We start from the raw sequence: 15334 nt of genomic DNA, 5'->3' as shown, positions 1-15334 counted from the left end.
CTTAATAATGCAATTTTATTTTATAATGAGAAAGAAATAATGAATTAACGAATAATAATTTGTCCATCCTTTTAGCTTGGTAAAATAATTGAATAGTGTTCACTATGGCCGATTAAAACAACTCACTACCAGAATTTATGTTATTTCTTTCAGATTTTTCTACAGGGGAACCCCTTTTCTTTAGATTTTCCTATTAAATTTTGTCAACTGGAAACACCTCTGCCGGTAATTTATTCTGCAGCTAAATCTATAGTAAATGTTCATAGCTAAATCCGTAGGGGGTGGGGCAATATTTAGAATTAATTAACCATTTTCTAAAATTGCCTCGTAAACGTATATAACTAATAAACCAGACGGCATCATAGAATGTTCTGTAAGAGCTACCAAGAATGAAACTGTAGCACAGGTACCAGAACTACTAAAACAAAAAAATCAAACAAGACAGTTGCTCTATTCTATTATTGTGTTTGCATGCCAAATGCTAACTATGAGTTCTCACAAATGTTGATAGATTAAACTGTGTGAAGTGAACTTAAAGAAGATTTTAGGATCATTTCGAAAGCAACATACTTGTCATGACTAGCTTAGCATACACATGGCTGTGTCACCTGAAATCATCAGTGTGAGCAATTTTTCCACTCCCTTTTATAGTAGAGTGTCTGCTAGGAAACTCATACAAGCCTAGAAATCCACTGCTAACAAATGGGGTCTGATATGTAGTCTAATGATCTATATTCATCAATGGATTCCCTCTTAAGTTACCTATTCGAGAGTCGAGACAGTGACAGGAATTTCTAAATAAGACTTGTGACTGCACATGTACAAATTACCGAGGGTACATTTCAATTACGTTTCAATCCATCAACTAAGTTGGTCAGGAAACTTCTCTATAGTACTAATTAATATAATCACAATTATACACTTAAAAACAAGCATGACAAACAATTTTAGTTACTTAAAATGAAGCTCTGCCGGTTCTCAATCGTAAATGTGCATATCAAACAGGCTCACTCCAGGTTTCATTGCAGATATAGCAGCATCACAAGCATCAAGGACAGCCTGCATAACATCGAAAGAGAAAATAAAGGACTGTTGAAAAAAAATGCAATAGAAAGCAACAAGAAACATTTACTAACTCGGTTTAGAGGTGCAATTTTCACAATAAGTAAAGAATTGCAACCTATTTCGGTATTTCCCTTTGGTGAAAGAAAGAGGTTTCTTATAAAGAGATTGGTCACTTGTAAACTTTCCATTTATCATTTTTCAATTTTGTGTGTGCAATTTTTAATATTTGCCCCGATAAGAATATGACACACAGACTAAAAAATAGTAGTTCAGAAAATTATCACAATTAAGTTAGTGGGTGACGGAGTTTTTTATTGATTAACAGCACAAACAATCCTCAAAATACAAAATACAAAATACAGTACCCAAGTTTTATTGTTAAAATTAAACACATTTTTCTCATTTAGCTTCTCTCAAGATAAAGGGGTTGTTTAAATACACCTCCAACACCCTAAATCACACCTCATCATGTCAATAGTAATTTTTTGAAAAAATGCTACTCTCCTAGGAACTAAACTCAGGCCTATCAAAATATTAGGTAACCAAAAGCATATTTAACCCTGTTAGTTAATATTTCAAGCCGATGTCTATCTTATGCAATGGAAACCTCATACAGTTGTTTTAAAAGATACAGATGGATTGCAAAAACCAGTGAATTCCTTACGCCTGAGCATAATGGCCATAATTTCAACCTTTTCCCTAGGTATACAAGAGACAAGACACCTACCAACCAATCTAAAATCAACATAAAGTTCACAGAGCATAAACAACTATTGGCCTTCTTTGCACTATGAATTCTCTATGGCATATCAAACCAGTGACTTTTCTAGAGTAATGTTGTAGCTTGAGAACATATCCTATCCCTAAAAAGTGGAAAAGTTTAAGAGCTAATTCTTACTATGATATACATGTCTCTAGTCTTAATCTACAGTCAATTACTCTAACCCATAATTTTACAGTATGGCTCCTGAGAAATACAGTCCTTGAATAAAGATATAGAAATAGCTTAGAGATATTTCTGCAAAGTGTTGAACCAGTGTTATGTTCCTTTTTAACAATAGTTACCATTCTACCTTATAAGTTATAGATATTTACTAGGTTCAAGAGGCATTTTGTCATACATGATATGGCAAACCACTAACTAGGGATTTCGACCCAAATTTCTCAGAACCTCCAAGCTACTGCAGAAGTTTCATCCTTAACTTCTACAAATGGAATAATAAAGAAGAAAAAAGGCATAAATAGTGTTAGTGTTATAGTCAGGCTTGGGTGTCAGCTTGGTCTTAGCAGTTTCTGTTTAGTAGGTGTTGCCAGCTGTTGGTTAGGTTCACAGCTGAAGTTAGTTAGTTAGTTACATCTCATCTTCTATGTGAGAAGCTAGAGCATTCTATAAATACTATTGTAAGCTCAATTGTATAATTAACAATTCAGAGATGAAATTCAGAAATTTCTTTCTATTTTTACTGCTTATGAATTCTTTCAAATAGAAAAAAAATATTTGTGAAATTTTTTTCCTCAATCATTTGTGATGATTCACAAAGTCAAGAAAACTAAGGGCAAAATCAAAGATAATCAATATATCAGATCAATTAAGAAGAGGACTGAAAGACGTAATCATCAAATTATAAAAATCAAAGGAGACCGGAGAAATCCAGAAGAAATATAAAAACTAACCGATTAGATTGAAGTTTCTCAAAATCCTGCAGCAATCTGGTGAAAAATAGAAACATTAGCACAGCAAGTCAGCAAGTAAATGAAAAGCGAGGTGTACATGAGAAAAAAAGGAGCGAGCAAGTAATTTGGAGAATTACACCTGTGTCTGAGTAATTATAAGCACATCCATTTTCGGGGTTAAAATAGCCAATGCAAATATTCAATTAAAAAAAAAGATTATGAAAAAACTATATCATGTATATGAAACTAACCACCTTAAGTTGTTAATGCTTGCATGTCAGGTACGAGGGGAGCATGGACATCAAACCAAAATCACAAGCTTGAGATAGAAAATAGATGGATGCACCCTACTTATACGACCACAAAATCGGATATCCAATACTTCAAGATTTATGGCTTTTGAAAAGTCTGGCAGCTCCTTCAGAAATTCGCTATCGTACAGTTTTACTTCTTTTAAATTCACAAGATTCTGCAGCAAAATAAAATAAATTAAGCTATCGCACATTTGCTTAAGTTGTTAATGATATATGTATTTCCTAAGTGAAAAATTATAAGTGGTAAACACATATTTACCTGCTCTCCATACCAAAGCTTTTCCAGTCGGCTATATGACAAATCCAATATAACAAGATTTTCCGAGGGTAGTTCATTCAACGAAGATACCTTAGTTCAGTCAGCAAATATTGAAGCCCTTGAGGAAGAAGATCCAATCTGTCTTCATCATGTTCACCATGAAAATCCAGATATTGTAGGCTGTTCATCTTAACAAATATGTGAGGGCTTAGCTTCAACATCCTAATTGTTGACAAGTCAGTCCTTATGCTTCTAATGGCCTCAGTCCCCTGCCATCAAAGAAGAAGAAAAATCTAAAACACCATTAAAAGCCACATTCCCCACCAAAAATTTGAATGTTATCTAAAAGATACAGGCCTTACCTTATCATTTTTTAATACTTCATAAATGTCATCTGAATCCCACAATCGACTACGGCTTCCAGGGTCACTTGATTCTTGGCGAACAATCTCCCATGCAAGTTCTTGAAGAATATCATGCATCGATACAATATTATCTTCAGATATAGCTAGAAGAGCTTTATCTTTCAACCTTTCAAACCCAACAGCTACTGAATTGTCACTTTCATGATCTTTCAACAAGATTTTTATGTAGCTTGCCTCCAAAATCAATCCATCAAAGAAACATGCAAGATCTAGAAACATCTGTTGCTCTTTACGATCCAGATCATCATAACTCAGCCTCATTACATTATGAACTTTTTTATTTGATATTTTTTTAAGTTTGTCTAGCTGACTTTCCCATACTTCCTTATCTGATCTCCCGCCAAGAAGGTGTTCCAAAACTTGAAGAACCAATGGAAATATGGAATGCCTTTAGCATAATTCACCACCCTCTTTGTTAGTTCATAATACTCCATTTCATGATGCCTTTGGTTAAAGGCATTCAAATTGAAAAGCTCTAGTGCTTCACTAAAATTCAATCCCTCAACATGGTACATATCATTAACCTTGTTAGCAAGAAGCACTAGTTTATCTCTTGTTGTAACAATGATTCTACTGCCTGATTTAAGGCAGGACATCATCTAATCCCATAAGAAGAGAGACACTTCAGAGTTTTCCAAACAGTATTATGGATTTAAGATTGAGTCTATTGAAGGATTTTTGCGGTATTTCGAATCAGAACCCAGCTATAGCAATCAAATTTGACAGATATGTAGCTTCACATGAACAATCAGCGAGTTTCCACAATTCTGGAAGCAGCTCAACTGCCTTACTCAGGGTCTCCTGCAATTTACATTCAACACCAAAATTGTCAAGCAAGCCTATTAATAAGCGAGGCAAGTCAGCTCAATTTACTGAAATCAATGGTCATCATCAGAGTGTACTCCTCCTTCCTCGGTCAATACTGAAAATATACCAGCACCAAAACTCAGCCGTTGCAACCTCCACCCGAGGTCGAAGAGACACAGTAGGAAGAACGGAGATGAAAAGTGTTAGCGGAATGGTTGCAAGAGGGACAAAAACACCGCCATCAACGTTCTGTTTTGCGAGATATTAGGACTTCAACTTTTTTATGTATGGATCAGGACATAATTTGTAAGAAGTTTTTAGGTACCAATCATATTTTCTAGAACTCAAGAGATAAAAATTATAAAAAGATTAGAATAAATAAGACCGGAACAAAATTTAAATAAAATCTTGCAACTTTACTTATATTTTCTCCAAAAGAATAATATGAGGATGGAATGAAGTAAGAACGTGATAATTACATCTCTCCAAAAATTGCTTGCTTTCTAAACAAAAGTGAAGGGGCTAAATGGAAAGGATTTGCAGCCCCACATCTATAAAATCTTCTCAGACCAATCCATTGTGAGATTGAAGTGGATTTTTCCTCTGTATCAGAGTAATTCCAGTCTGAGGCTAGCATAATATCAATTTCCAATCCTTTCAAGATTTTCAGAGACAGTTTTCATTCTAGGCCTGACCTCAGGATCTCCCTCAGTGCAAGCAAGAGCTACATGAAACACAGCAAGAACCTCTTTCTTAACACGCACTTCTTGTAGCAGAGAAGGATCAACCATCTCAGATAACGGGCTTTCTTGATCAAACCCACTTCTCACCCACCTTACCAAGTCATGAACTTCCACAGAAGTTGATGATGTGGTTGGAGATGATGATTCTGGTGATTTCCCAGTTAGCAGTTCAAGCAACACGACTCCGAATGAATACACGTCCCATTTCTGGGTGGGTCTGCAGCCGGGGACACGAGCCTCGGGGGCCTTGTAATTGTTGTCGGTTCTCTCCTTCTGTGATGAGTACTTGTTCATGTAAGGAAGTGCTCCTCCCATGAAGCCGCCGGTCGAGGGGTTGTTGCCAGTGATGCTGATCAGCCGGTTAAGGCCGAAATCAGAAATGTATGGGTGAAAGTCGGCCTCGAGAAGGATGTTGGAGGGTTTGATGTCGCCATGGACAAACTTTCTTGGACTGCATTCATGGAGATAAGCCAAGCCCCTGGCCGTTCCTTTCGCGATTTTCAGCCTGGTGGACCATGAAAGATTTGGAGATGGTTGGCCATTTCTACCTGTACATGTAATCAAATAGGATTAAGGTAAAGCATTAGCAAGTGGCTGAAAACTTTTATCAGAATGATTTTAACAGTTAGTTCAGAATGCAAATGCATAGTATGAGATTTTTTTTGAGGTGAAGGTTATCTAAGTAGCTTCTGGGTATCAAAACTGATTTTGAGAAAATAGGAGCGGATTCAAACATGCTATAATTCGAGAGATTGTGAATCTGGTAGGGACTCAATGCTTCATAATGAAGTTTAGCCTTAAAGATAAAACAAATCATGAAACAACAAAAAGCACCCTTTTGCGTCAAGGAACACAACTATTTTGCTAAAGGAAAGGCACAAAAGTGGCACAAACGTGTCCTTCTTTTTGGAAGCTAGTTTTAACACACACACACGTTAAAGTGGGTAAAGTGAAAAGGAGGTTTCCATTGTTGGCAAAGAAGAAAACAAAAGAATAAAAACTCAAAATAACATTTGCACTTGAGGTATATTAGTGTGCATGGAAGAGTTGTTAAACTGTAACTTTTTCATGTTCAAGTTTTGTTTTGCTAGTGGTTGAAGCTCTAAAAGACTAGAAGTTGTTCCTGGTCCCCAGCAAGTGTCTTTTGTTCTAGCAAGTGGCATGTCCCCCCAACATCATCAACAATGGAACAGACAAGAAGTCCAAATCTAACTTCCTTCTTTATATCGAAGCAAGGAAATCTAATCTAAACAGAAATCTAGCATACAATATCTTTTCTCAGTAATTCACATGAGTTTTAACTCATTTTCTTTTGGTAATCAAACCAAAAACATTTGAAACACCTAGCATGGTGAAAATAGCAACCTTAATATCATGAAAAATAAATAAACACAGGACTGGTATTCTCTGATTAGAACAAAATGATTACAAAATTCAAGCAAGTTTTTTCCCTCACAGTTAAAAATATTACTTTTATTGATATGATGCTATCAATCCATTTCAAAAAGATTATATATATATACAAGCTGGACCACCTAAAATGATTCTCCTATGAAAAGCAGAACTAGCCATGGAAATGGACAAAGTCATTTCACGAGTCATTACAGAATCTATACATGTTGATTCAGAGCAACACACAACAAATGAAAGCAATCAACAGAAAAAAGAAATGTGAAAATGAAAGAAGAAGAACTCACCTCGAAGCGCATTGGTCAAGTTGCCATTGGAGATGAAATCACTGATGAGAAGCTTCTCATCATGGGCCCAATAGTAAGCTCTCAACCTCACAATGTTAGGGTGCTTCACCTTCCCAATGGCCTGCACCTCCGCCGCGAACTCCTTGTACCTCTGTTCTCCACCCTCCCCAAGCCTCCTCACAGCCACAGGCACCCCATTTGCCAACACCACCTTGTACACAATCCCCAACCCACTCTTCCCTAACACATAAGCTGAAGCCCTCAAAAGCTCATCAAGTTCAAAGCTGAAACCTTTATCAATTGTCACCAATTCTCCTTCCCCTTTCCCTTCCCCTACTTCAATCTCATCATCATCTTCATCATTCTTCGAACCGCCAATACACGGGAATGCACACGCATTCGCTTTCTCGTTATCATCATCACCATTCACACCGAACTTTCTCTTCCCAGTGCAGCTGCACCCATTGGAATCATCTTTATTTTTCCAATAAACATACACAACCACAAGCCCAACAAGAGCAACCCCAGCAGCATCAGCCACTGAGATCAAAATAATCAAACCGGGGCTCAGCCCTTTGTCCCGGTGAACCGGCTCACGCGAAGATGAGCTGGGGCCCACCGAGCCCCGGTCCGAACCAGAGCAGGGTTTTCTTAAAGGAAACCCGCACAGGTTAGGGTTGCCAAGGAATGCGGTTGGGCCCTGGTTTGAAAACGACCCCGTTTGGGGAATCTCGCCGCTAAGGTTGTTGTTTCTCAGGTCAAAGCTCACGGTGGCCGGCAATTTCCCGAGAGACTTCGGAACACCGCCGGAGAGGTGGTTGAACGAGAGGTTCAGTGTGCCGGTGAGTGAACCGAGGTCGCCGATTTCCTCCGGGATTGAACCCTCGAGGTCGTTGCCGGAGAGGTCGAGCTGAACGAGGTTCTCGAGGTCCGGCCACACGCCGGTGGGAATCTCGCCGGAGAATTTGTTCCGGGCGAGAATCAGCCGCTGGAGCGGCTTGCAGTTCTTGAGGGCGTCTGGGATGCTGCCGGAAAATGAATTGTCAGAGAGGTCGAGGTTTTGGAGGCGGGGGACATTGCAGACGGAGGGGGAGAGAGGACCAGAGAGATTGTTCCGGTGGAGGAAGATGCTGTGAAGTGCAGTGGCATTGAAGAGCTGCACGGGAACAACACCGTAGAACTCATTGTCATGGAGATTGAGACGGCGGAGGTAGCGGAGGGTACCGAGCTCCGACGGAAGGTAACCTCGTAGCGACCTCCCGGCGAGGGCGATTCCGACGACGCGCGGCTCAGTCTGGCCGGAGATGTTCGCACAGGAGATTCCCGACCAGGCGCACGGCGTAGGCTCGCCGTCGTTCCAGTCGGCGAATGCGCCGCCGGCGGTGGGTTGGTCGACGGCGGATTTTAGAGAGAGAAGTGCGAGGCCGTCGGAGGAGAGAGAAAGTGCGAAGCTGAAGAGAAAGTGAAAACAGAGAGGGAAGAAAGCAAAGAGATAGAGCATCATTGATACGACACCGTTTCAAGGAACTGGTTATGGCACTTTGCAGTGAGGGAGTGAGTGAGAGAAGAAGGAAATGGAGGTTGTTGTATTTATGAGAAAGATGGTTTTGTTTTTAATTTGGTGGGGTCCTATTCCCGCCAAAAGACTTGCTAACTGAAAGACCTAATGAGACAAAGAGTGAAGTGTAATGTAAGAAAACAGGAAAGATCATTACACACTCACAACTTCAAAGTAGATCAATAGACTTTATGAGCTTTGAATCATACAAACCAACATTCATGATTCGGTGAATTTAGAATGAAATGCAAAAGTATTTGTCTCTGGTTCACTTGCAGTTTACAGCAACCTTTTTAGCAGGACAACTTAGCCCTTTATATTTAAATTATACAATTGGGATAATGGCAAGATGAAACATGAAGTGAATTATTTACATAATGCATTCAATTTGCTTGTGAAACATAGGTTTGATATGTCATTAAAGTGTATTAGAAATATTCTCTTGGTCATTGTTAGGACAAGATGTTCCTTAACTAAGTCATCTCATTCATTAATGTTATTACTTAATTATGAAGTCTTTTGAATCAGCTGAGATATTATTGGGTCTTACGATTTTGAGCCGATCCGTATAGAAGTTTATATGAAATATGGACGTCTTCAATCTCCACTGTCATCAACTTCAAAATGTTTGTTAGAAAATACCGGTTATGCCACAATGCCAAAACTTAAAGAAAAGTTTTGGTAGGCAGAAATTAAAATATTGAATGTTTAACCCCACTGAAGGAGTATAAATTCCATGACATAATTTATTGGCTGTTATCATGGGCTCTTATTGCCATGACATTACGCCCTATGGAGTATTAGTTAGTACAATCCTTTTCTACAACCAACCACCACTTTCATCATCATTCATCAACACCCTTTTATACCTTAGGTCTTGAGTAATGCAACTATAGTAGAAACCCTTTGCTATAAATTATTCAATCGTTTAGTGGAACTATAGACTATAATTGCAGCTACGTCTTAATCATGCGAAGCAAACTTACAAGCTAACAAAACCACTATAGTATGGCATAATCATTCAATTTGATTCCAGAAGTATTTCATATTCAAATGATCTCAGTTATGATTCATTCCAGCTAGCAAAAGAGAAAGAGAACTTAAACATTCACACGATATAATTAGTACAAGCGATAAACTCCAAGTGGTAAAATGAATTTATAATGCTCTTCAACACTGTTCAAGCCCAAGGGGGATAACTGATTGGTGACAAAGACAAATGAATCCAACTGTAAAATTAAAATTAATTAAATAAATAAAAAGAAGAAGAATAGGAATTCCAATCAGTTTAAGAACCAAATCAAACTGGCCCATTAATTGGTGTGATGGTGAACCCTATTTCAAATCTAGTTATTTCTTTTGACCCGAAAAAATCCAGTTATTCCTATCCAGCTCTCAGAGAGTTGTCCAAAAAGTATCCAGCTAGGTAGAGTAAACTATACGATTTTATGATGAAATTTGTAGACATGTTTTAAACATGAAAAAAACTAATAAGATTTTGCATTTTCCCGTTATTTAAACTGAATCCATATATAATTTTAAAAATTATTCATGATTAAAATAATTTCAATAACTTCATATTAGCTTGAAACTTTGACAAGAAATAGAAAAAAGAGATAAACTGTTGTGTTATCTGCCAAAAGGTTGAGAAATGGAATCCGTGATTTCTTATAAGTGGCTTGTTCAATTAATGGTCACAATTAAAATCCGTACTAAATTTACAATTGTTTGATTAGAAATTGAAGGGAAAAAAAAAACTTGAGAGAAAGATTAGCAAGAACAGAGGAGAGAGCGGAGGGTGCTAGGCAAGATTGTGACTAACGAGTCACTAGAAAATCTTTGTTTTATTGCGCTTCACGGTTTCACAAAGACAACCTTTGAAGTTTCAGAATTTGGCAAAAAAAAAAAAAGAAGTTTCAGAATTTGGCCTCAAGCTTCTGTCTACCTTTGTACAACTAACTTCTCAATTAAATATAAGACTACATACAAGAAACTTGTGTTAATAAAACCTAATGACTTATTAGGAGCGGTACGTTTTTTTTTCTTCATATTTTGCCGAGTGTCTTCACCCTCTTTAAAAGCAAAACTAATTCTGTTCATAAAACTGTAGCCTTCCCTCTCAACAAATAACTTTTCCAAGTAACTTTTCCAAGGTTGAAACTTGTGTCATCACCCTTACGATTACGAGGATCTTGATAACATACCAAATAACTTTTCCAAGGTTGAAACTTGTGTCATCACCCTTACAGTTACGAGGATCTTGATAACATACAGATTAACAACTTCCTAGTTTATGATTGGTATGTATGAATATGAGCTTTCGATTTATGTTTATAAAATGTTGTGATGTAGTGATTGTTTTCTTATCAATGCTATTTTAATGCGAATGTATCTTTAAATATATATTTTTATTTTAGGTAGGATATATTGCATCAACACAACCTAATTTCACATAACTCAAGTTTAAACAAAATGAGTTCAATGTGAATCCACATTCAGTAGAATGGAGAAACCCAAACACTCCTAGTGATTTACAATCTTTCATCCACCCCTCCCAATTCTTTATGGGATCATGATTTTAACAAACTCACTAGTTCTACAAGTTATCTATTAACTTGGCACCCAATAAAATTGGTGACATGTTCCATAACATTGATACTCCTAAACATTATTTAAAACAAAATTACCCAGCTCAATCTCTCATCCTCTACGGTCCTCAGTTATTACTAATTGGGGGACTTTCCTTCTCCACAAGGCCTTCTTTTTAGAAACTGGAGGTTTGAATGCAATACAGATAATGCATGTAAACATGTTATCACTTATTACTATAAAGAAAATCAGAAATCTGCAGACAAAAAATGACAAATCCCATTTTTGATCATCCAACACTACAATCCATTTTTGCACAGATGGCAATCAAGATCACCCAAAAAGGAAGCATTGACATCTAATAAATAAGATTCCATGCAAAATAGCAGCACACCGATTCTAGCCCATCAAGATACAAGCTAACACGCCATATTAAAATCCCTCCTGCCATAAAATTTAAAAATCATCTCAGAATTGAGAATAAAGGGGGGGGCCAGATTTCTTCTAAGACAGCAATAGGTGTTTAGTCATTAGTGTTCAAGTGTTTATTCTATTCAGCTATTTTACCAGCAAAACAGGATGGGCAAACTCAAAATGCAAACATGCCAACCTAAACTTGGATATTACCAGAAATGTATAGTATCATATAATTAAATATAGTAAACTACAGTGACCATCCAGCTAAAACAGAGATCATAAGGTTGTAAACTAAATCTCACTCAACTCAACTTTATTTCCAATTTCACTGCCATTACAACAGCTACAACTTGTGATGATCTGACAGCCAAGAAACATTTTAATACCTGAGCCAATTCAGCAAGCAGGTGCTTCAGTGCTGGAGCTTACTTTCTCAGGGTGTGGAGGTTGGAGGAACATATATACGTGCTTTCTTGAGAATTTCAGCAACCACCCAACACTTATGCTTGCTCAGAGGCCTAGAAGGATTCAGTCGAACCTGAAATGACAAACGCAAAACCGCAAATATTAATTCAGCTCTCCAGAAAAACCAACACAGGTAAAGCCAATCAACAACTGCACTACACAGGTAAAGTCCACAACACTAACCCGGTCACCAATGTTGCAGAGATTGTTCTCATCGTGAGCCATAAATTTAGAGGTGCGCTTGACATATCGGTTGTACACTTTGTGATGGAATAGCCTATCCACTGCCACCACCACTGACTTCTGCATCTTGTTGGAAACCACCATTCCTACCACTTGCTTCATCTTCTCTCCTCTCGGAACCGGCAATCCTTAAACCAGATTCAGACGCACGACGACAACACACTAGCAACAAATTAAATAATAAATCCCACATGCCCATTCATAGGATTATACAGTAAACTAAACATAACCCAACAACAATAGATCAAAACCCCAAACATTGAAATTTTAGCATCAAACATATTAGTCCTTAAACTGCAGATACCCTATTCCCTCAAAATAGTAAAAATGGCAAGAAGTTTATGCTTTCAGGGGCCAAGGTTGAAAAGTTCACTCATTTCAACATGATATCTAAAATCTAAATGCCCTTTGATATTTTTTTCAAATTCCACAAACACAACACATTCAGCTACATCAATTATTTTCACTCTCACAAGAACATTATTTTACATCACACAGTCGAATCCAATAACTACACAAAGCCAGTATATTCAGATAATTACCCCTTTTAGGTGCAATTTTGCATTTCTAAAACCCTAGAAGCGATGTGAAGTGCGAGGAAATTATAGAAATTGAAGACTATTTTCACTGATTTCAGTACCTGGGGGGGGAATGTGAGATTGAGCCTTGGCGAGGGTTTCACGGCGGTCTGAGAGGCTTTGCTGCTGGTAGCACCGATGGATGCGGCGGCGTGACGGTGGCGGCCGGTACCAGGGAATGTGAGAGGGTCGATAGAGTGACTCAACAGAGTTAGGGCTCCATTTGTGAATTATTTTTTTTTTTTGAAAGCGCCATTTGTGAATTTAGATAGCCAAGTGTTACGTTTTTTTTTTTTTACATCGGAAAAGTGTCAAGTGTTACGTTTAACTTGACCCAAAACAATTCAAAATAAAAATAAAAAAAACAAGTTGTAGTGCTTTTTTTTCTACCCAAATTTTAGTGGGTTAAATGGACCAAGTTAAATTGATATATGGGAGGGTATTTCTATCTCGTGAGAGGATCGTTTTTTATGTGAAAGTGAGAGGAGTAATTTTTGGCCTATAGATTAAACCTAATGACCTAGAGATGATAACTAACTTGCATGACATTAGTTTGTGACCAAGTGACCTGGACTGGGTTTGGTGGTCATGAATACTGACCTGGATTTGGCTAGTTTGTGGCGAGGTTCAGGGGATGGACCTGAATGAGGACAAACGTGAAGCAACGGCGCGTTAGCGTGAGCGGATAACCCCGATCGTGGAGCTGTGGGACAGTGGTTCGTTGGCTGAGAGTCGACCCTGATCGTGGAGTCGTGTTTGTCCTGCCTTCCCATGAGGGATTGGTTAAATGCATATCTGAACTGTTTGCATGCATGTGCACGAGCATTGACTAACTATAACTTAGAACTATGACATAATTCCCTTACTTGTGAATCTTATAACTTGATATAGTTCCCTATACCTGTGAATGTTAACTAAATGAATGACTTGTGAATGTTAGGGTAATATACCTTGTGACATGTGAGTGTTAGAAGATGACTCTTGCTTGTTTGTTGTTTGGGGCGCTTAACGCCCAGATGACGAGCATGTGTGCGATCAGCCAGAACGTGACCTTGTACCTGGTTGACATGGACGACGATGCGGCTTGGGATATTGATCACGGTCGAGGACGTTATACTTACACCAGTCGTGTACGAGAATGGAAGCACTCGCGTCAGAGGAGATCCCTTATCCTTGCTTGTTATTCCGGAACCCTCAGGATGCCATATCCTCCACCCTGATTCGCACTACCAGCTGTAGCGAATGCTGATAGGATCACCGAGGAGATTCCCAGCAAGGATTCGCCTCCTCAATAAAAGACTATCTGACCCATGCCACAGAGGAGACTCTTGCTTCTCGAGGACTATGAGTCGGGTATTGGGTATGAATGATGCGACTGTACTTGGGGATGGTGAGGTCGTGTTTGCTTTCTTGGGCCTGACGCCTACTTGAAGCCATTATGTGTGGGTGTACTCGTGTAAGTCTACGGCATTAGTTTCCCTTCAGTTTAATAATTGATGTAATCATCATTTTCTCAGTATTAATAAAATAATTTTATTCAATACTTTCTTTGTATTATTTACTGCTTATGAAAAGGTTTTATTTCGACAAAAATTAACTCTTGTTTTTTGAAAAATGTTACTAAAGTGACTCTCGAGAAATCGGGGCGTCACATTGTATATTGCTACGCCGAGTTATGTTATGGTATATGTCGCAACCGGGGTCGCGGTGGGACGGCGAATTAAGGGTTTTGATATCAGAAGAGTCGCCACCAATATTTATTAACATGGAAAACATTGGAAAACCCATAAAAGCTTGGTCTTTGAAACCAGTTTGGATTCGGGAGTCGATTACGCATGGGGAAGGTATTAGCACCCCACATCGTCCGTTAAAAAAAAAACGGTACCTCTAATTAATTGTGCAAAATATTATAGCTTTGAAAATATTTGTTTCACCCCAAAACATTTTTTGCTTTTTATTATTTAAGTAATATACTAATTAACTAATTTACTAATTAAGTGCTTTTTTTTGTTCGAAAACATGATAAGGAAAAAACAAATTTGGGACTAGGAAACAAATCACTTCCGTGTAAGTCACTTACCTGGCTCACTTTGTTCCCTTTTTTTTTTAATTTTCTTCTAATAAGATATAACAACTAAATGTTATTAAAAATAAAAAAATTGAAAACTATCCTATAACAATATCTAAAATGAAGAAAATAAATCTGGATTAACAAAAAGGGAGCGTTCACACGAACAGAAACGATAGAATAAGAGAAGAGGAGGAAGAAGAATAGGGTTGGATCCAGAGTGATTGAAAATTAGAATAATTGCTACATCTTTATTCTATCTTTACTGTCCCTGTACTATGACATCTATTCTTTTGATTTCAGATTGTGACAAAACTGTATCTGATTTTTTGATTTGTGCTCAACAATTTGATTACAAAATTTGATCATGACAGAGGCTGAGATTAGAATTACAGAGGCACATGAATGAATTTGCAAAATTACTATAATATG

General features: G+C 37.8%; 2 protein-coding genes and 1 pseudogene across 3 annotated transcripts; all 3 read right to left on the bottom strand.

Annotated features, from left to right (window-relative positions):
- Positions 1 to 70: 70 nt before the first annotated feature.
- On the bottom strand, positions 71 to 4822 carry LOC130748953 (disease resistance protein RPV1-like; annotated as a pseudogene).
- Positions 4823 to 4962: 140 nt separating this feature from the next.
- Positions 4963 to 8745, bottom strand: LOC130748951 (receptor protein kinase-like protein ZAR1). Its single transcript, XM_057602204.1, has 2 exons — positions 6985 to 8745; positions 4963 to 5835 (listed from the first exon to the last, which is right to left on the bottom strand). Exons 1-2 carry the CDS (start codon positions 8486 to 8488, stop codon positions 5186 to 5188), a joined length of 2154 nt encoding a protein of 717 aa, XP_057458187.1. The 5' UTR covers positions 8489 to 8745; the 3' UTR covers positions 4963 to 5185.
- Positions 8746 to 11300: 2555 nt separating this feature from the next.
- On the bottom strand, positions 11301 to 13083 carry LOC130749259 (uncharacterized). Of its 2 annotated transcripts, XM_057602588.1 has the most exons (4): positions 12897 to 13083; positions 12197 to 12418; positions 11935 to 12086; positions 11301 to 11575 (listed from the first exon to the last, which is right to left on the bottom strand). In XM_057602588.1, the coding sequence occupies exons 2-3, from the start codon at positions 12356 to 12358 to the stop codon at positions 11982 to 11984; spliced, it is 267 nt and encodes an 88-aa protein (XP_057458571.1). In that variant the 5' UTR covers positions 12359 to 12418; positions 12897 to 13083; the 3' UTR covers positions 11301 to 11575; positions 11935 to 11981. The 2 variants fall into 2 exon arrangements, with proteins under 2 accessions (XP_057458571.1, XP_057458570.1); XM_057602587.1 differs by lacking the exon at positions 11301 to 11575 and having other exon boundaries at positions 11727 to 12086.
- Between the last annotated feature and the right edge of the window lie 2251 nt (positions 13084 to 15334).

The sequence above is a fragment of the Lotus japonicus genome, chromosome 3, assembly GCF_012489685.1.
Source record: "Lotus japonicus ecotype B-129 chromosome 3, LjGifu_v1.2".
NCBI lineage: Eukaryota > Viridiplantae > Streptophyta > Magnoliopsida > Fabales > Fabaceae > Lotus > Lotus japonicus.
This window is presented reverse-complemented; position numbering and strand designations above follow the sequence as displayed.